The sequence below is a fragment of the Rhinoraja longicauda genome, chromosome 13, assembly GCF_053455715.1.
Source record: "Rhinoraja longicauda isolate Sanriku21f chromosome 13, sRhiLon1.1, whole genome shotgun sequence".
Lineage (NCBI taxonomy): Eukaryota > Metazoa > Chordata > Chondrichthyes > Rajiformes > Arhynchobatidae > Rhinoraja > Rhinoraja longicauda.
In genome coordinates, this window is record NC_135965.1 from 18,286,788 (window position 1) to 18,308,803 (window position 22,016).

General features: G+C 40.0%; 1 protein-coding gene across 1 annotated transcript in view; it reads left to right on the forward strand.

The window, feature by feature from the left end:
* rnf13 (ring finger protein 13) overlaps positions 1-22,016 on the forward strand; it is a 190,037-nt gene that overhangs the window by 110,001 nt on the left and 58,020 nt on the right. Inside the window, exons 6-7 of the mRNA XM_078410455.1 lie at positions 7,734-7,821; positions 17,188-17,293. Coding sequence (XP_078266581.1) covers positions 7,734-7,821; positions 17,188-17,293 — 194 coding nt within the window. The remainder of the gene's footprint in view (positions 1-7,733; positions 7,822-17,187; positions 17,294-22,016) is intronic.

Below are 22,016 nucleotides of genomic sequence, written 5' to 3' on the forward strand. Positions count from 1 at the left end.
AGGAAAGAGTTAACATTTTTGTGAATGCAAGATCACTCCCAGATTTCTCTGCTGAAAGACATTTCGACATATTTCTAGGGTATCAGTTTGACCAGATCCGTTGTCTACGTTTTGTATGTTGGTCCCAAAAGAACAAAGACAATCTTTCTGCTTTACTTATTTGATCATTATGCTTGTCCCTCTAATCTTCAGTTCTTTTGAGTTCAGAGCCTGTGTCTCTTATCTGTTGACTTTGGATGCCTGTATTAGATGCTGACTCTCCAGTGTTTGCGTTTGTTCCTGCCTCAAACTCGGCGCTTTGTTTTTAATTCTATAATTCTATGACTGTGCTTCCCTTTTTACCATTCCTCTGACCCTTGTCCCATGCACAAACTTCTTCTGTCTCATATGTTTTCAGTGTAGTAAGCAGTAGGTGTAACTGGAAGAACTGGGGGTAAAATAGAACCATTACCAACACTAGATTTTTGATTTCATATTTCTCATGATATAAAGACCATTTGGTTCCTCTCGTCAATACCATTTCTCCAAGCAATCCCATTTCCCCAATATTGTCCTGTGACCTATTTTTTCTTTCTCACATTCCTCTTAACAACCGTTTGATTCTCCAAACCCCCCTTACACTCAGGATAATTTACGCTGCCAATTAGACTAACAATCAACAATTGGGACATGGTAGCAAACCAGAAAAATCAGGGTTAACCAGGGAGTGGTAGACTCTGTCCAGTCCATCATTGGTACTAACTTCTCCATCATTGAAGGGTTCAAAAGGAAGCTCTGCTTCAAAAAGGTTCTTTAGTAACTTGTCAGTTTCTTTGTTGAACTAAATGAAGGTGCATGTTGCAAGTTGCAATCAAAAGCGTTTGAACAATTGGTTGGGCAGACCTATATCATTCTGGCCATGCTCTCATTTCACTCCTACCATTGGAAAGATGATTTAGGAGTCCGAAAACTGTGACCACCAAATTCTTCCCAAGAACCTTCAGGCTCTTGAACACTCACCTCAACTATAAACTTCTTGGACTGTCTTTAGTTGCAGTGACGACTTTGGCTTTTGTTTTTCACTAGTATTGTAGTTATTAATTTGAATTTTTGTTTATTAGATTTTATTGTGTTTATAGGCTTTATCTGCTGCTGCAAGTAAGAATTTCATTTCTTCTAATGTCAGTACATGTGACAATTAAACTCTTAACTTATCCCACACAGTCACAGGAGAACATGCAATTGCACACAGAGATCTCCGAAAGTTAGGATTAAATCTTGACTACGGGTCTGTGGGGTCACATCTCCAGCTGCAGTGCTACTATGATAAAATATTGTACATAAATAAACAGAACCAAACTGTATTCTCGTTCAGTCTTATTCTGGCGACTAAGAACATTGTGATTTTTCTTTCCTTGTTCCATTGTGAAGGCATCCTAAATTACTTTGTGCGGCAAGTTAATTTGAACCAGAAGATGCCTTAGTATTGCAAATGTTCAAACAAAAATCCCAGAAATTTCCCATTTATTACAAATAAAACTAAAATCTGAAATGTTTAATGTAATTGTCAGGCATCCTCAGTTTATTTCAATTTTCCATATCTGCTGCGTTTAAATTTCATTTAAAAATGGAAAGTTAGTTTACTTTTAGATTTGGATAATAAATACTCAGTATTTACAAAACAAATTTAAAATATATTTAAGATTTATAAAACTGGGAAACTTGGATTTGGATCTTGTAATTAAGGGATATTGTGACTGCTGTTGTTTTTCCAGAGTAGCTGGAAAATCTTTTCTCAGTGTTCCTTTTCTTTAACCCAAAGAATTCTACACTGGCTGTTGTACTTCATTGCATCCTGGTTATACTTTAATCTCAACATGAATTCAAATGCCATTCGCATTCCAACAATCATTTTGAAAACACGTTTGACTTTCAGGATTGTTTTTACCAAATATATTCTCTGCATCTTACAACTCAAACTGGTTTGTAAGGGATTTGTACTCGTGTATTCCCAGAAGGTTATTTTTCTTCAATCTGCTAAGATTAAATTGCATTACCTTGCAAGGTTTTTGCATCCATTGTTCAGAGTGATCTTGGCATGAACCTCTGGTCCACAAAAAATTTGCATCGTTTAATATTTTCCTTTGAAAATTATTTCTGTACACCTTTATTTCTTAGATTTCTGCCTCATAGATTTCACAGGCGTGTAACATGAAGCTGATGTTTCTCTAATGTTATTGTTTTGACAAATTGGCACAGTACATTTGCATTGCTCTAAATTATATTGCATTTTTAAAATTCCTTCTAAATTATCTCGTTAGTCATTCAATTTTCCAATAATCAACAAAAATTTAAATTTCCTTACTGCCACAAAACACCTTCATTTGCATGTTTTGCCAGCTTTTTATATTAAAAGATTGTATAACATGTTCTGAGCAACTTATTTTGTTAAATATACATACAGAGCTGATGCAAATTAAGAGATTAGGTCTTTTTTGTACCTCTATTCAGCTTTTCTCATGCAGTTGAAAAACATGTTTTGGATTTGAAAGAAAATGAGGCCGTGGGCAACTATTCATGCGTAAATTGCACAGATCCCTTCCCCAACCCTCAAGGAGTTGCTCAGTGTTATCCATTTATATTTTAGGAAACAGATGAAGTATTCACTACTATAAAGAAGGCTTTGTGTTCAAAGTATTAGATCAAGTGGAATCTATACGGATACAGGAAACCTGGTTGCACAGGATATTGCTTCTGCACTTTTTGACATCTATTTCCTGAAAGTTAGACTTCCTCAATGCTTTCAAAAGAAAAAAAGAAGCAACATGGTGCTGAAATTAGCACCAATCCCTTTTAAGTCATCCTAGGCAAAACAAAAATAAGTATTTTTACAGTACACGCACTGTTATTCTGGTATTAGCTGGAAAGTAATTAGAACAGAATTATTAGCAATTGCTTGTACATCCCAATTTTAAGTTATTTCCAAGTAATAGCATACATTTATACTGCACCTTCACGGTTGTTTAGTTTAGAGTTTTTAGATACAGCATGGAAATAGTCTTTTTGGTCAACGGAGTTCACACTGGCTACTGATCACCCATTCATATTAGCTCCATATTATCCCACTTTCTTATTCTCGACACATTGGAGGCAATTTATAGAGGCTAAATAATCTAGAAAACCACACGCGTTTGGGATGTGGGAGGGGGCCAGAACACCCATAGAAAACCCACACGGTCACAGGACGAATGTGCAAACTCCACACAGACAGTACACAAAGATGGGATCGAACCCGGATCTCTGGCGCAGTGAGGCAGCAGCTCTAACTGCTGTGCCACCGTGTTGCTATTGTGGCTGAAATTCTACTATGAATATTGTTTGACCTGCTTTAAATTGAATTATAATCGCTAATCAAAGCTAAGCAATCCTTTGGAAAAATAAAAAATTCAGATTGCATGACAATTCAGTTGGTAATTTAGAGACATAGAGACATAGAGAATTGTCTTTTCTCTGGCATTCCAGATATAATGAGTGGACAAAAGTTTGCCTGGGCCAGCAGGCCATCAAAACTGGAACACATGATCCTGGCAGGTGGAATCTGAGTTAACTTTGTAAAGTTCAGACATTTCATTCAATTTATATTGCAAATGGTACATAATGAATTTCTGCTCTGCACCAACACAAACACTTTCTTAGCAGGTAAAAGTTAAATTTGGCCAACACTAGATGCCATCATTACAGTAATTAAGTACTTTCTGCCTTGCTTTGAGGAATAAGTGGTAGAAAAGAAGTCTCCAGAGAGCACCATTCAGGAAGGACACACAAGAGATTACAGATGCTGGAATCTGGAGCAAAACACAAAGTGCTGGAGGAACATCAGGTCGGGCGGCATCTAGGAAGGGAATGGACAGATGACATTTTGGGTCGGGACTCTTCTTCAGACCCATCTACAGTCTGAAGAATGGTCCCAACCCAAAATATTGCCTGTCCATTCCCTCCCCAAATGCTGCCTGACTCGGTGAGTTCCTCCAAGATCTTGTGTTTCGTGCAGAACAGAAATGTAGTTTCATTCAATCCAACTGATTGATCCCAATTGTGATTTGTCACAATTTATCAGCTCTACAAATATATACCGTGCACATAGGAAGGAAAAACCCCAATAAATAATAGGATCGAGAATTTATTCCTCAATTCCCTTATAACTAAATTCAACTTAAAATTGATTATTTGTCCATATAGTTTGCAACCACATGCAAAAAATTGCAAACTGCATTTATGTACTTTAAAAAAATATCTGCAGCAATAAATATTTAATTTTATAAATGAGGATTATACTCGTGGTTTGGAAGTTTTTTAAATTTATCTGACCAGTTGATTGATTCAATGTACAGTTAATTATCAATTTTTAAAAGAAGGACAGTAAAAATAAGCTAGGTAATGACAGGTTACTGATTCTGGCATCAGTGGTAGGGAAATAATTGGAGAAAACTCTGAGGGACAGGATTCATGTTCATTTGAGAGGACAGGAATGGATTAGGAATGGTCACCATTCCATAAAAGAATTTCACTGTAACTTGGTACATGTGATAATAAAGAACCCTTGAACCATAGTTTTGTGCAGGGAAATCCTCCCTCACTAATTTGATTGTGTTTTGAGGAGATAACAAAGGAGATTGAAGACAGGACAGTAGATGCCGACATGGACTTTAGTTTGATAAGGCTCCACATGATGGGCTGGTCAAGATTGATAAGGTGCCTTAAATCGATAGTGAGCTGGCTCGTCAGATCTAAAATTGACTTGGTAATGGAAGGTAGATGGTAATGATGTTTTTTCTGATTGGAAGTTTGTGATGTGTGGCATACTGCAGGAATTGGTGCTGGGCCCTTTAGTGCTTGTGATATGTGTTTAGTGCTTGTGATATGTGAACTATTCAGATCAGAATGTAGTACATATGATTATCAACCTAGCTGAAAATATGAAAGTTGCTGGTGTGAAGAGGCAGGAATGTTATTCGGGGCTATGGCAAGATATAGATCGGATAGATAGTTGTGAAGAACATTGGCTGATGGAATTTAATCCTGACAAGTGTGAGGCAATACATTTTAGGAAGTCAAATAGGGGTAAGATGTAGGTGATTAATTGTAATGTACTAAGGAATGTTGAGGAACAAGAGAATCTTGGGGTCCAAGTCTACAGTTCCCTGAAGATGGCAACACTGATTGATAGGGTGGTGAAGAAGGCAGATGGCTTGCTTGCTTTCATAAGTTGGGGCATGGGATGTAAAAGTGGGGGTTAAAAGTTTACACAACGTTGGTTGGGCAATACTTGGAGGTATTGTGTGCAGTTCTGGTCATCACACTATCAGAAAGATGTGATATGTTGGGAAGATTTATAATTTTCGAGCACTATCAATAAAGATTTGTGAGTGACAATCATAGTTTTGAAATAAACTGTTTTAGCATCGTTAAAATCTGTAATTTATGAATTTGGAGTTTAAAATTCTCTGGAGGAGAGGATCTCTTGCCAACAAGTAATGTCTTTGCATCAGTTCCCTAAACTAAAATCTAATGCACTTGACATGTACCTGAGAGGTGAAATGGTAGATGATCTTGCACAGGTTTTAGAATTTACTAGACCAAGTGGACCCGTTGGACCCAAATCTCTCCTGCATTGGTGCAGCACCCTCTCCTCCACAACTCCCCCATCCCCTCTGCCCCCTCCCCCTCCCTCCTCCCCTCCCTCCTTCCCTCCCTCTTCCTCTTCCTGCTCCTCTCCCTGCTCCCCTCCCTCCTCTCCTCCCTCCTCCCCTCCCTCCTCCCTCCTCCCTCTCCCTCTCCCTCCTCCCTCTCCCTCCTCCCTCTCCCTCCCCTGCCCCCTTCCCATCTCCCATCCCCCTCCCTCCTCCCCTCCCTCTACCCCTCCCCCCTGCCCTCCCTCCTCCACCCCCTCTCCCTCCCTAGGAGATAGATTTAAACTTTAAAATGTGAATAACTTAAAAAATATAATACCAATTTCAATTAAACTTCTTCCATTCGCACCAAAGGAACGATGGTGAGTAAGGTGGGCCTAAAATTGTCACGCTATCGTGTACCGTTTTGGCTGTAGTTCAGGAACAAACAAACAAACAAACAAACAAACAAACAAACAAACAAGAGCTTTAGTACATAGATGAGCAAACTTGATATATTCTTTTGCAGACTCGTTTACAAAACTTTTGATGTGGGTGTATCATAAAATCTACATTATCTTTATGGTACCTCTATTTCATTGCATGTTGGTTGTGCTTCCCCTGATTCCAGAGTGTATAGAACAGTACAGCACAAGAACAGGCTTTTCAGCCCATAGTACCTGTTATCAATTTTAATTAATTCCATCTGCTCTATATTCCTTAATTCCTTGCCTGTCTAAACAATTTAAACGTTGCTGTCATAATTCAGTCCCACTTGTTACTTGGACTCACTTGCATTAGAAATTAGCTTCAAACTATCCAAGCTATTTGTGATTATATTAGTATGTCTTCCCAATAGCAATCAGTTGAGACAGCATTCCTGCAGAACACCTTTTCCATTTCTACCAAAGCTGTCCTATTACCAAATGGACCTTTTTATTTCTAAATGATATATAACCACAAAATGATATTAATTTCACTTCCTTTTTTAGATCTGCATTTTTTTAAACTGGGAGATCATTGTATTTCATCTGATTTCAGAAAGCAAAATTGGCCCAATTTAAGGTTTTATCAAAACCTCATACAAATTTGAATCATCATTACCATTGAATACACTGAGGGCACTTGAGCTCAGAGAATTGCTCCCTGAATGATGAACAACTTCCTCTGGCTCAAATTCCTTCTCAATAAAAATTAAATGTTACTACCAATTAAACAGCATGACCTGGCATACTCCTGTACCCAGATGCAAAAGTAATCAATCTTCCTCTTACCCATGTTTGCAGCTGCATAAATTGATCCGAGAATTTTATTTCACGGGGATGTGCATTTTTTTATGCATTATCTAGCAAAATTATTCAACTTCCTACCCGTTTAACCCCACTTCTTGGGCAGCTATGATATTAGTTTTCCTACAGAGTTGTTTGTTCGAATTTTTATTCAAAATTCTGTGCTGGCTCTGAAGACCGCACACGGACACGGACACACGCACACACACACACACTTCTTGATGCACTTGCTGTTAAGTGAATTAATTAAATCAAAGAGTTTAACCTAAGATAAAAACACATTTGACATCTCTAACATCTCACACAGGCTGATGGGGAGAAGTCTTAAACTGCGGTATTGGTAGATTTTAGTCATGTATAAACTTTACGGTCTTTGCTGTCAAAAGCACACTGGGTAAAGAAAAGATACAAAAAGACGTGCATTAGGATCCTCAAAAGATACTGTGAGAACTAAGCTCAGACAGAGAGCACAGAAGGGAAGTTGGATAAACTGTTTGGAAGGTAGAAATGTGAATATGAACATTTTCTCATTAATATATTCTTCAGTCCAAAAAGATGACTGCACTAAATTTGGGAGCAAGAATCAATTTGTCTCATGGTAATTGGCTAAGATATTCTACTGGACTGAAAACTGTCACTGTGATGAAACAAAGTTGCACTCCCAAATTGGAAAACCTATTGGGAAAGGCCTGAGGAGACAACTTAACAGTATGAACTTTCTTGATTTGAGCTTATTTATACACTAGTGCATTTCTTTGCAGCACTGAATTTTATAAAACCTTTTCTTGTTTTGCAGTTGATATTTTTAAACAAATCACCATTCCATCAGTGTTTATTGGGGCAGCATCAGCTAAGTACCTGGAAGAATTCAGTTATTTCAGAGGGTAAGTGTTTGCTGATATTTTTTTTACTTGAATTAGTCCTTACATAATGGATTAAAAATCACTTTAGGTTTAAAAACTATGAACACAAATAATCAAAGTTAATATATCTAATTTTGTACCTTTTTGGAAGAAAGATGTATTCAATGAGCCTATCTATCTAATTGCAGCCAAAATTTCTCCCATATGTGGTTCAACCTTGAAATCCATCATTACGGATCAAATAATTATGGGTTAAACGTTTTTCTAATCTGCCTTAGATTGGTGATGGCCACTGAGACTACTTAAACTTGAATTTTGAAGTTTTGCTTTAATACATCGTCCCTTGCTGTCCACAGTCAATATAATGGATATTGGTCACAGATTATTAAAGCGATTTGACTACCGACCGGTGGCCCTCACCTCGGTTGTCATGAAATGCTTCGAGAGACTAATCAAGAAGCACATCTGTGCCCTCCTTCCTCGCAACATGGACCAACTACAGTTCGCATACCGTCCGAACAGGTCCACGGATGATGCGGTCTCCCAGGTTCTGCACACCGCTCTCTCATCTGGACAGCCAGGGGGGCTATGTGAGGATGCTGTTCATTGACTTTAGTTCAGCTTTCAACACAATAGTCCCCAACAGACTGGCTGAGAAGCTGCTGGAACTGGGGCTTAGCACCCCTCTGTGTGCCTGGGTCCTGGACTTTCTCACCGCCAGGCCCCAAGTGGTCAGGATGGGGGAACACACATCTAGCCCCCTCACCCTGAACATAGGATCCCCCCAGGGATGCGTCCTTAGCCCCCTACAGTACTCCCTGTACACACATGAAGGCCTACCGGGAGGAGGTGGCTGATATGGCACTCCGGTGTCAGGACAATAGCCTCCTCTTGAATGTCAGGAGCTGATTGTGGACTTTAGAAGGGCTCAACATCCAAGTACGTACATGCCACTGGAGATAAATGGGTCTACTGTGGATAGGGTGAGCAGTTTTAAATACTTGGGAGACCACATCAAAGAGGATCTGACATGGGCAACGCACATTGCCGCACTGTTGGGCAAGGCAAAACAGCGTCTCTACCACCTTAGACAGCTGAGGAAATTCAGAGTGTCTCTGAGGATCCTTCATTGCTTCTACTCTGGGGCTGTAGAGAGCATCCTGTCCGGCAACATTACAGTCTGGGTTGGGAACAGCTCTGCCCAGGACAGGATGGCCTTGCAGAGAGTAGTGCGTTTGGCAGAACGCACCATGGGAACTACACTCGTCCCCCTGCAGGACCTATACATCAGGAGGTGAAGATCGAGAGCAAACAAGATTATGAGGGACCCCTGCCACCGCAGCAACGGACTGTTCCAGATGCTACGGTCAGGCAAGCGCCTTCGCTGTCACACTGTGAAAATGGAGAGGATGAGACAGAGTTTCTTTCCCACAGGCCATCAGGACTGTTAACTTTTATAACTCCAGGGACTAAATTTTGTCTTCTCTGTATTAACTTTATTATATGCTGTAACTGTAATTCTATTTTGTGCACATTCCGCAGGCATTGCCACTTTCATTTCACTGCACATCGTGTATGTGCATGTGACAAATAAACTTGACTTGACTTGATAAAAAGTGCGGTACAGTGGCGCAGAGGTAGTATTGCTGCCTCATAGCGCCAGCGACCCAGGTTCAATCCTGACTCTGGGTGCTGTCTCTGTGGAGTTGGTATGTTCTCCCTGTGACTGTGTGGGTTTTCTCCGGTGCTTTGGTTTCCTCCCACATTCCAAAGGTTTGTATGTTAATTGGCTTCTGTAAATTATCCCCAGTGTGTAGGATAGAGCTAGTATATGGGGCTCGCTGGTCGGCACAGACTCGGTGGGCCAAAGGGCCTGTTTCCATGCTGTATAATTAAACTAAGCTAAGCTAAAATAATCATACAGTACAAAATATTATTCTGAACAAGTTATCATTTAACCTGCAGTTAGAATATGAAGTGCTGGAGTTACTCAGTGGGTCAGGCAGCATTTCTGGAGGACATGGATGGACGATGTTTCACCATCTTGCCCACACTGGCCAACATGTCCCATCTACACTAGTCCCATCTGCCTGTGTTTGCAAATTAGCAAATTTGCAGATGATACAAAGCTGGGTGGTAGTGTGAACTGTGAGGAAGATGCTATGAGGTTGCAGGGTGACCTGAACAGGTTGTGTGAGTGGGCAGATGCATGGCAGATGCAGTTTAATGTGGATAAGTGTGAGGTTATCCACTTTGGTGGTAAGAATAGGAAGGCAGAGTATTATCTGAATGGTGTCAAGTTAGGAAAGGGGGACGTACAACGAAATCTGGGTGTCCTAGTGCATCAGTCAACTGAAAGGAAGCATGCAGGTACAGCAGGCAGTGAAGAAAGCCAATGGAATGTTGGCCTTCATAACAAGAGGAGTTGAGTATAGGAGCAAAGAGGTCCTTCTGCAGTTGTACAGGGCCCTAGTGAGACCGCACCTGGAGTACTGTGTGCAGTTTTGGTCTCCAAATTTGAGGAAGGATATTCTTGCTATTGAGGGCATGCAGCATAGGTTTACTATGTTAATTCCCGGAATGGCGGGTCTGTCATATGTTGAAAGACTGGAGCGACTAGGCTTGTATACACTGGAATTTAGATGGATGAGAGGAGATCTTATCGAAACGTATAAGATTATTAAGGGGTTGGACATGTTAGACGCAGGAAACATGTTCCCAATGTTGGGGGAGTCCAGAACAAGGGGCCACAGTTTAAGAATAAGGGGTAGGCCATTTAGAACTGAGATGAGGAAAAACTTTTTCAGTCAGAGAGTTGTGAATATGTGGAATTCTCTGCCTCAGAAGGCAGTGGAGGCCAATTCTTTGAATGCATTCAAGAGAGAGCTAGACAGAGCTCTTAAGGATAGCGGAGTCATGGGGTATGGGGAGAAGGCAGGAACGGAGTACTGATTAAGAATGATCAGCCATGATCACATTGAATGGCGGTGCCGGCTCGAAGGGCCGAATGGCCTCCTCCTGCACCTATTGTCTATTGTCTATTGTTTGGCCCATATCCACCTAAACCTGTCCTATCCATGTATTTGTCTAAATGTTTCTTAAACCTTGAAATAGTACCTGCCTCAATTACCTCCTCTGGCAGCTTGTTCCATACACCTACCACCCTTTGTGTGAAAATGTTATCCCTCAGATTCCTATTAAGTTCCCCCCCCCCCCCACCTTAAACCTATGTCCTCTGGTTCTTAATTTCCCCCACTCTGGGCAAGAGTCTCTGTGTGCCTCCCCGATCTATTCTTCTCATGATGTATACACCTCCGTACGTCCTCCTGTACTCCAAGGAACAGAGACCTAGCCTGCCCAACCTCTCCCTATAGCTCTGCACCCTTTTCAGCTTGACAACATCTTTCCTATAACATGGTGCCCAAAAGTGAACACAATACGCTAAATGCGGCCTCACCAACGTCATATACAACTCCCAACTTCGAAACTCAATGCTCTGACTGATGAAGGCCAATGTGCCAAAAGCCTTTTTGACCACTCTTATCTACCTGTGATGCCACTTTCAACGATCTATATACCTGTACTCCTCGATCCATTTGCTCTACAACACTCCCCAGAGCCCTACCATCCACTGTATAGGTTATGCCCATGTAAATGCTCCCAAAATCCAACACCTCGCATTTCTATGTATTTACTTCCATCAACCTTTCCTCAGCCCACCTGCCCAACCGATCAAGATCCTGCTGCAAACCATCTTCACTATCTGCAAAACCACCCACGTTTGTGTCATCTGAAAACTTGCTAATCATGCCATTAACATTCTCATCCAAATCATTGATAAAGGGTTGGAACACTTCAGTCTGAAGAAGGGTCACAACCCAAAACATTGCCTATCCAAATTTGCTGCCTGAACCGCTGAGTTACTCCAGAACTCTCTGTTCCTTGCAAGATTCCAGTATCTATAGTTCCCCATGTCTGCAGTTAGAATATGTCCAGTTTAATAACCTTGTTAAGAATGATGTTGCTGTAACGAACATGTAAAGAGATACAAGTATAGAAATACTGGAAACAGTTTAGAGATAAAGCATTGAGCAGGCCCTTTGGCCCTCAGAGTTCACATTGGACTTTGATCACCTGCTCGCACTAGTTTTATGTTGTCCATCTTTCTCATCCACTCCTTGCGCATTAGAGGCAATTTTACAGAGGCCTGTTAACCAACAAACCCGCACGTCTTTGAGATGTGGTAGGAAACCAGAGCACTCTGAAGAAACCCACGTGGTCACAGTGAGAACGTGCAAACTCATCAGCAGGTCAGGCAGCATCTGCGGAAAGAAACAGTTGAATCAGATCTGAGACTGTTCCTCAGAACTGGGAAAGAAAATAGAAGAGAAGGTGGGATAAGGTAGACCAAGATATATCTAAGATAGGGAGAGACGAAGAAGATGACAGCTGTTAAAGTAGAGGAGGACGTCAATGTGTTAAGAATGAAGCCAAGCAGGAACTGGACTAGGTCGATAGAATGAAATCGAGGTAGGAAAAAATAAGTTCAGTTGGGACAAAACCAGGTTAAAATAATGAATGTGCTCATGGACCTTGGGTAGAACATGGACTGTGCCGGGTTGTGGTGCTGCAAGGGTAGAAGCTGTGAAGGAAAGCTAATCTTTGAGGGAATGAGGTACTTGGCTGTGAGGGAGACCGATGCTTGCTGTTCAACGGTGGGGTCACGGTCCAAGGGAGGTATGATGAGGTATCTGAGGCCTGAGGTTTTTGGCATTTGCTAGACTGGTCATCAAACTGCAACAGTGACACTCGTTCAGCAAGTCTGATAGCAGAGAGGTCCGGGACTTGGGATTTATTGCTTTTTTTATGGAAAGGATTCACTAATGTGGATTTGGATCCAAGAATATAGTCAATTGAGAAAAAGAGAAAAAAATAGAGAAACTGAGCACATAAAACAGAGTGAATTAATATTCTGACATGAAGATAAATAAAGAGAAAACTTGCTCATTCAGACACTAGAGGGCACACATCTGAGAGCTGCACAGATTTTTTTACAGTTAGAAGATGAAAAATGTTGATGATGGCAGAAAAGTTAATTTTAACACAATTGTAAATATTTCTAAATGACAAAAACAAATGGCACACTTGTAAAAGCCAAAGGAATAAACTAAGTGAATAGCTTTTTAAGGAACTTCGTAACCTTGTAAGGCAAACTCTGCTGTAAAATGCTGTGCTTCTTTCTGTACAATAGTCACACAGCTGTAGAATTATCTTAGGTTGGAGACAAAGGATTTCCTGCCAAACCAAACTGCAAAGCGAGTAAACTTTTGCTCCTTGACACAATTTTGCACCCTCCCCCCCCCTTTTTGTTATCCTTCACCTTGTCTTTTGTTTCTCTCCTGCCCCACCCCACTTAAAAAGTGTATTGACATGAAACGTTAACTGGGTTTAACTCTGATGCCTACCCTGAGTATTTCCACCATTTATTTTTAGTCACTCCATTTTACCTTCCACTGATCCAAACCAATGGGGTTTTTTTCAAAAATAGATTTTGAACATTTCCATTTCAATTTGCAGAAAATTATTTTTATTTATCATCAAAATAATATGGAGATCATGTGAGGAAATGCAGTTTGCTTTGAATTGGAGATAAGCTTGGGTACGATATTAAAACGTGGCTCAAAGCTTGCAATGGCCAATCTGAGACTGAGGAATAGGATTTTATATTTTGATACCTGACCTGACTACAGTCAGAGCCTGTTGGGTAAACTGGCTCGAGAATATAGTAGTGAGTCTCAGTGCCAGTATTATCCAGTCCACTTGAGGATTTAAGTTCTCAATCTGACCTGAACCTTATATGGTCAGGTTGCCATGGGCTTGAATCCAATAGTTCTTCAAAAAGCAATTGGTATATACTGAAACTGAAAAGTGTTTGATATGGAATGTGAATTGAAGTGGTTTCTATATGTTTCTGTCACGTGGACTCTGTCCTTGTTGCCATCTCAAAAGCTTCCCAATTTTGCACAACCATTGGCTGTGGATTCACAAGGGCTCAGTGGAGATTTTGAACATCTTCGTCAAGGCGGTTTTGCAAACATCCTTTAATCTTTACCACTGTCTTTACCAGATTAACTCTTCCTTTGACAGAGTTCAGAATAGTGTGTCTGTTTTGGAAACCTGGTGTTGGGCATTTAGACAGTGCGCCCTTCCCAAAGGCATAGGTCGAGTGTAATTATGATCTTGGATTAGATGTGGGCGTGTGAGAGGACACTTACATTGGTTTGCTTATGCTATCAGTGGACTTGGATCTTGCAAAGACTTGGTAGCTGATCCAGCTGCAAACAGTCCTAGCCGCAGAAGCATGTAGGAGGACACGGATCACAGCATACCAGTAGATCATTAGTTATGTGCTGTGTGTGAGGCCTTAATCTTCAAATCCCCCTTTCCTCAAATGACAAAACCTATGTTTGTACACTGAAGATGGTGAATTTCATCTGCAATGGCTTCACTGAGAAATAATTCCTGACGTACAGGCAGTGGTCCACGTTTTTGAGGATTGCTCTGTTGTCCTTTATTGTTGGAGGACAGAGTTGTGCAATGGAGATAAATTGGTTGAGGGCCATTGTTTTGCTGATGTTGAGGGTAGGCCCATTGTTTCATTTACACCAGTTATTGGAATGACAATGAATCAGCTTAGTCTCTGAACATGCATAAAAGCAATGCTGACTACTCCATCTCAGTTACTGAGGTCAGTGTGACCTTCGTTCCGTAGCGGAGACGACGAAAGCTGAACAATTTCCCATTAGCAGTGTAGATTAGTTCCACTCCAGCGGGAAACTGGTTAGAGTTGAAATACACCTCAAACTTGATATTTTACAGAGCAACACAGTAACCTACAAAATGTTGTGTGTATTTAAATTCATTTGGATAAGGTTCAATCTTCAGATTGTGTAAAGGCCAATTTGCACGTTCCAATTTTTTTAGTGCAAAAAATAATGAATACACCGAATTTTAAATTTTCTGCAAGCTTTTGTAAAGCCTTTCCTAAATAATGTATGTGAGGAACTCCCCTGATGCAAAGGCTGAAACTGGCTAACGACTTTAAAATCCTAAACATGAATCTAAAGGAAGACCATTTCATTTGGGATATCAAATATTTTCACTTAATTAAGGGAGGCCCAGTCTCAGTGTAAAGGGATCGAGACGAGTAGGACTTTTTTAATGTAGTGAGGAGATTTTTTTGGAATTCAGTAGCCCAGAGTGTATTGATTGTTTAATCATTGGGTAGTTTCAAGTCAGAGATCAAGAGACTTGGACACAAAGAAAATCAAGGATAGGGTATGAGATGGGGATGTAAACGTAAGGCATTAATTAACCATGATCTTATTAAGTGGTGGAGCAGATTTGGGTGGAAATTTGGCCTACCACTGCTTTTATGTTTATCTACTTTTTATATATTTTTTCAAATAATAGAACAATTTTAGGGTGTGTAAGAATAACTGCAAATGCTGGTTTAAACCGAAGATAGACACAAAAAGCTGGAGTAACTCAGCGGGACAGGCAGCATCTCTGGAGAGAAGGAATGGTCAGAAGAAGGGTCTCGACCTGAAACGTCACCCATTCCTTCTCTCCAGAGATGCTGCCTGTCCCGCTGAGTTACTCCAGCTTTTTGTGTCTATCGTCTGAACAATTTTAGGGAATATGATTGTGTGAAGCATTTTGAACAGAACTGACAAAAAGAATTGAAAGAGGGTTGAAGATTGACCATAGGGCAGTGAATATTAGAAGGATGAGAGGGGATCTTATTGAAACATATAAGATTATTAAGGGATTGGACACGCTAGAGGCAGGAAACATGTTCCCAATGTTGGGGGAGTCCAGAACCAGGGGCCACAGTTTAAGAATAAGGGATAGGCCATTTAGAACATTGGTTGGACCGCATTAGGAATATTGTTTGCAGTGCCAGTCACTCCTCATTTATAATATTTTTCCCGTCACCTTAAATCAGTGCTCTCTGTTACCAACCTTTCCACCACTGAGAACTTTTCCCCTCTGTTTTCTCTTTTTAAATCCTTGGTGATAAAACATTTGCAATTATAGATTATGCATTTAAGGAGATGGATAAGTTGGTAAGATATAATAAAAAATAAATTTAAGATTGTTACTCGCATAGATGGCAAATGAATAAGAATGAATTATTTTAATTATTGCATCAACCCATTGCTTCATTATTGCCAGCCACAATGAAGTTAGGAGAAAGGAGATTGGGAAATCATGAATTATTATGGTGAAAAAATGCTGGCATTTTTTTCCTTCTACTTTTGTTGAAGGAGCCTGATGTGATGTCAACTGGGTCTGAAACCCATGGCCGCATGAAACCTTTTTTTCTTGCCCTGTTTCTGAGAAGTCATCTATGCTATATAAAGCATATTATGGTAATAGGCACCAGTAGTCTGTCCTATTTTAATTGTTTTTCAAGGAGGTATTGCCCTGCCTTTGCATCAAGCTGGCCACAGATTTGTCAGAGACTTTTCTTCAAAATAACATTTGAATTTTAAAAAGAAAAGGTGAAATTTTGAGCTGAATTCGACACAATTCTAGTAGTTTTAAATGAAATTTAATTAGGTTTTCTTTCCTTTCCAAAGTAGCTACAGATAGAGGGTGTTTGTAATTGCAAACAAAAATAAGCATATTCTGCAAAAATAAAAAAAATAAAAGTACCTTTTGTTGTTTTATAGTACCTTTGTTTACCAGAACGACGAGAGAATTTCAAGACAAGAGCTCACCAGTGCATTCTCGAGGCCAATTCAGAATGATGAATAAATCCTGGGCTTTCCAGTGATGCCTACATTTGAGAAAAATGAATACATAAAAGAAAGGAAAACTTTAATTTCAATCCAAAGGTTCTTTGAAGCAATAATTAAATGTTTCTTAAATGTAGAATTTACTGAGATGCCATTAGTGCTTTTAAAACAAATGACAAAAAAAAACCCTTAAAAGTCCTAAGGTTGATCACAATTATGCTTGTGGGGCTGTCACAATTACATCACAGTCTAGCTCCAGTGTAGTCAGCGTGACATCAGACTTGGTACTGCTGCAAGTTCACCATCTTGTTGCATCAGGACAAAGGGTCACAATGGCATCAGTTCATAAATGCCAGTTAATGAAATCTGGGCTTCTCTTTTGTTTTACGCAGCTGTTATTTGTGTCAACTTCTACTGTATACATCATAGCTACTGTGTAACACTGTAATCAACAAACCAATATGATGATCATTGTTCTTATGTGCATTCTAGCAGCATTTCTAGAATTCTGCTTTGATGGCCATCTTCAGTTACGATATCGTAACTATCTGCATACATTCTTTGTTATTATCTTTCTCCACAGTGGCCATATAGTGATACTACCTGATTTTAGTCTGCCGCTGGAGTACTATCTAATTCCATTCCTCATCATCGTTGGAATCTGCCTGATCCTGATTGCTATTTTTATGGTATGTATTAATTCATACTTAAATGTATAAATATTGTATATGAAAATGTTGTAACATTAAGATGTTCCCATGCCTTAGTGGCACTCTGATCTTGTATGATAATGGATATTTTAACTGTATTTGCATGGGCTTATAGGCTTTTGAAAGCTTGTCTTTGCAAAATAAATAACCAATAAATAAGTTTATGGGGGAGAATAGCTTGGTTAATAGATATGAACTGACTTAAATATATGCATTTTTAAAGAAAATTCCTGTGATCTGTGAGAGCAGTCTGAAGTTTACTTTGTCCACAATTTAAATATATTGTCCACAAGTCATAGAGTGATACAGTGTGGAAACAGGCCCTTCGGCCCAACTTGCACACACCAGCCAATATGTCCCAGCTAGACTAGTCCCACCTGCCCGCATTTGGTCCATATCCCTCCAACCCTGACCTATCAATGTACCTATCTTTAACAGTTTCTTAAATGTTGGGATAGTCAGTTTCATCAATTTGTCCATGCATCATGAGTTCACTGGTTAGAATCTGAATGTAAAATTGTCATTTTTTTCTGAAGATGATGATGAAGGATTATTTATTTTTGAGAACTATTTATCATTGGTCCTTTTTAAATGGAGCTAAAGGGGAAGATTTAAGCAGCAAATAGACAGGTCCTGTCGGATTTATACTTTCACTTAGCTGAGTATCTGAAGGGATTATATTTAAGGTTCTTAAAAACCAAATACAAGTAAGTAGAGGCTTCACATCCATCAGAGTTAGCATGATCTTGGGTCCCAGACTGAAGAAAAAAAAGACATTTATGTAACATGTTCACTCCAAAGCCAACGAGTTGCTTTATGAAGCCACTGTTATTTGAAATATAGGGAACATGGCTGCCAATTTGTACATGAAAAAGTTGTATTGTTGATAGAAGGACAGATCTTATCTTGGACATTAAAAAAATAACCACTGACGCCTATGTATCAAACTCTGTCTACCTGAGAAGTCACTCGGAGCCTTGAATCTCTCACCTAAAAAAAGGAGTTACTTATTTTCCTCAGAGTTTGCATTGTCAAGAACCAGATATCTATAGTAAATTGGATTCTACTTTATTATTCTGCTTATCTTTCCAAGCATCTTGTTTGAATGACTACCTTGAATTCATTTCTGGGTACCTATTTGCTTAGTCAGGATTTGTACTTTTTAATATTAGTAATTGTTCTTGGGTCTCAACAGAGTAATTAAAACCAGGAAATGATTATCTTTTAAAGCCCATTCAAGGGGGTTAGCAGGGGTAGAGGTAGATTTGCTGCCTCACAGAGACCCGGGTTCGACCCTGACTATGGGTCGCTGTCAGTGTGGATTTTATACGTTCTCCCTGTGATTGTGTGGATTTTCTATGGGTGCTCCGGTTTTCTCCGACATTCCAAAGACGTACTGGTTTGTAGGTTAATTGGCCTAGTGTGTAGGATAGAGCTCATGTATGCGTGATCATTGGTCAGTGTGAACTCAGTGGGCCGGAGGTCCTGTTTCCTCGTTGAATCTCTGAGCTAAACTAAATTTGTAAGGATTTAATGATTTTGTGTATATCTTGAATGAATCCAAAACATTATAATCATTTTTCCAGGTGTAAATATTCAGGATGCAGTTACGTTGTTGTAGTTTTGGTATTTAATGATTTCAGCACATGTAAAAAATTTCAAGATCATTCTGTTTTTTGTTTTCAATGGTTAAATCTATATTGTGGAATTGTCGCATCACCTGAACTGATGCAAAACCCTGTTGCATCATTTCATACATTTTATACTTGTTCTCCAATTTGTTTTTGACGCAGTTTAGTTTAGTTTAGAGTTACAGTGCGGAAACAGGCACTTCGGCCCACCGAGTTCACGCTAATCAGCACATTAACACTGCCCTACACACACTAGGACAATTTACACATACTCCAAGCCAATTAACCTGCAAACCTGTCCGTCTTTGGAGTGTGGGAGGAAACGGAAGATCTTGGAGAAAACCCACGCAGGTCACGGGAGAATGTACAAACTCCGTACGGACAGCACCCATAGTCAGGATCGAACCCGGCTCTCCAGCGCTGTAAGGCAGCAACTCTACCGCTGCACCACAAATTATTTTATACTAAACCCATGCTAATGGTTTTCATTAATGAATGGTTATGCTATCTTAACATAATGCAAATTTTAACAACTTTAGACCTTTTTTGATATGGATTTTCACCTCTAACCAATTCAATTTAAGGAATTGGAAACCAAATTTTAACTTTTCCATGGGTTTAATTGTCTTTTGAGTTTGAGTTTAATTTATTCTCACGTGTACCGATGTACAGTGAAAAGCTTTTGCTGCGTGCTAACCAGTCAGCAAAAGACAACACATGATTACAATTGAGCCATCCACAGTGTACAGATACATGATAAAGGGAATAATGTAAATAACATTTAGTGCAGGATAAAGTCTAGTAATGTCCAATCATAGATAGTTTGAGGCTCTCCAATGAGGTAGACAGTGGCTCTGGACTACTCTCTAGTTGTTGGCAGGATGGTTCATCTGGATGATAACATCTGGGAAGAAACTGTTCCTGAATCTGGAGGTGTGCGTTTTTACACTTCAATACCTCTTGCCTGATGGGCGAGGGGAAAAGAGGGAGTGGCCGGCGTGCGACTCGTCCATGATTATGCTGGTGGCCTTGCTGAGGCAGCATGAGGTGTAAATGGATTTAATGGAAGGGAGATAGACACAAAAAGCTAGAGTAACTTAGCGGGTCAGGCAGCATCTCTGGAGAAATGGACCAGGTGATATTTTGGGTCGAGACCCTTCTTCAGACTGAGAGTCAGGGGAAAGGGAAACGAGAGATACAGAAGGCACATAGGACAAATGAAGGAAAGATATGTAAAAAGCAATGAGGTGTTTGGTTTGTGTGGTCTTGGATGAAGTTGGTCCCCGTCCATGCTGTGGTGCATCTCAATAAAATGCTTTGTACGGCGCATCTGTAGAAGTGGTGAGAGTTGTCGGGGACATGCTGAACTTCCTAAGCCTTCTGAGGGAGTAAAGAGCTTTTAAAGAGCGCTGTGAGTTATTTGCTAGTAAAGTGCAATTAGTGCTGCATTGCTGATCTGAGAGCATTAAGCAACACTTGGGGAGGATATCCTGGAGGGATCAGCCAATGAGGCTAAATGAGTAAAACTTAGAATTGAGGAGCGATGACATTGATGGGGTTATATTGTAGGCCTTCCGATAGTCAGTGGGAGTTAGAATATAATATAAAAGACTTTACAAAACACTGGTTAGACTTCACTTGGCTCAGTTGTAATCATGTACAGTCTTTCCACTGACTGGATAGCACACAACAAAAGCTTTTCACTGTACCTCGGTACACGTGACAATAAACTAAACTGAACTGAACTGAACTTGGCGTATTGTAAGGAGTTCTGGTTGCCTCGCTCTCGGAAGGATGTGATTGTACTGGAGAGAGTTCAGAGGAGATTCACCAAGATGTCGAGGAAAGAACTGCGGATGCTGGTTTAAATCGAAGATAGACACAAAATGCTGGAGTATCTCAGCGGGACTGGCCACAAAATGCTGGAGTAACTCAGCAGGACTCAAGCCGAAACGTCACCCATTCCTTCTCTCCAGAGATGCTGCCTGTCCCGCTGAGTTACTCCAGCATTTTGTGTCTACCTTCACCAAGATGTCGCCTGGATTGAAAGGCTTTACTTATGGCGTTCTCTTTCCAACCTACCTCTTGAGCATATCACGTGTTCAGAGTTTAGCAGTTTTAATTTGTGTACTTTTGGGTGCAGCTTGTTTTAGAAATAAGGACATTGTGACAAGAGGGCCTGTTCCCCCACGCGTGGATTGATTCATTCTTTTGGGGAAAAGCAACAAAAAAATACACAATTCTGCTTTCATCCATTGACTGATATATTAGCCTGAGGATTGTTTTATTTCGGTACTGAATGTTAAATCAGGGGTATTTTGTTCCTCATTCTTCGTCCAGAACACACAAATCCACTGAAAAGATGACAAAGATAATTTCATCAGTTATCCAGCTGGGCAAATATCATGTCCAAATCAGGCATTTGCTAAGATATTTTGACAAAATAAAAACTTCACAGAGAGTGAAAATAGATGTGTGTAAACTTTCTATTTTGGAAATAATTCTGTACTGTGCTTAGTGGTAGCACTCATCTCTATTAGGAGCTTTTGGGTTGACATCCTAATGCAGAGATGGAATATAATCCTCGCTGACTCTTTATTGCACTGCTGAGCGTAGCATTTTTGAAGACTTATTGTCCTTCGGACCCTGGCTTTACGTTTCATCCTATCTTATCACTTGAGGAGCCTGCAAAATGTTCTATGGAATTGGCTCATGATTATCATGGCCAACATGTATTCATCAATATTAATAAATACATTTGCTGGGTTACCAAGGAAAGACACACAATGCTGGAGTAATTAAATGGCTCAGGTTGTATTCCTGGAGAACATGGATAGGCGACGTTATGGGTTGAAACCATTTTTCTGTTTGAAGAAGGGTTTAAACGTGAAATGTCACCTATCCATGTTCTCCAAGGTTGCTGCCTGATCCACTGTTAATCCAGAATATTGTCTTACCTGGTGTGTATAAATTGCTTGCCACGATTTCTGCATTCTAAAAATATTTGATTGACTATTTAGCACTTTGCGATCCTTAGTTCTGAAAAATATCATTAAAAGTGGCAGTTGTTC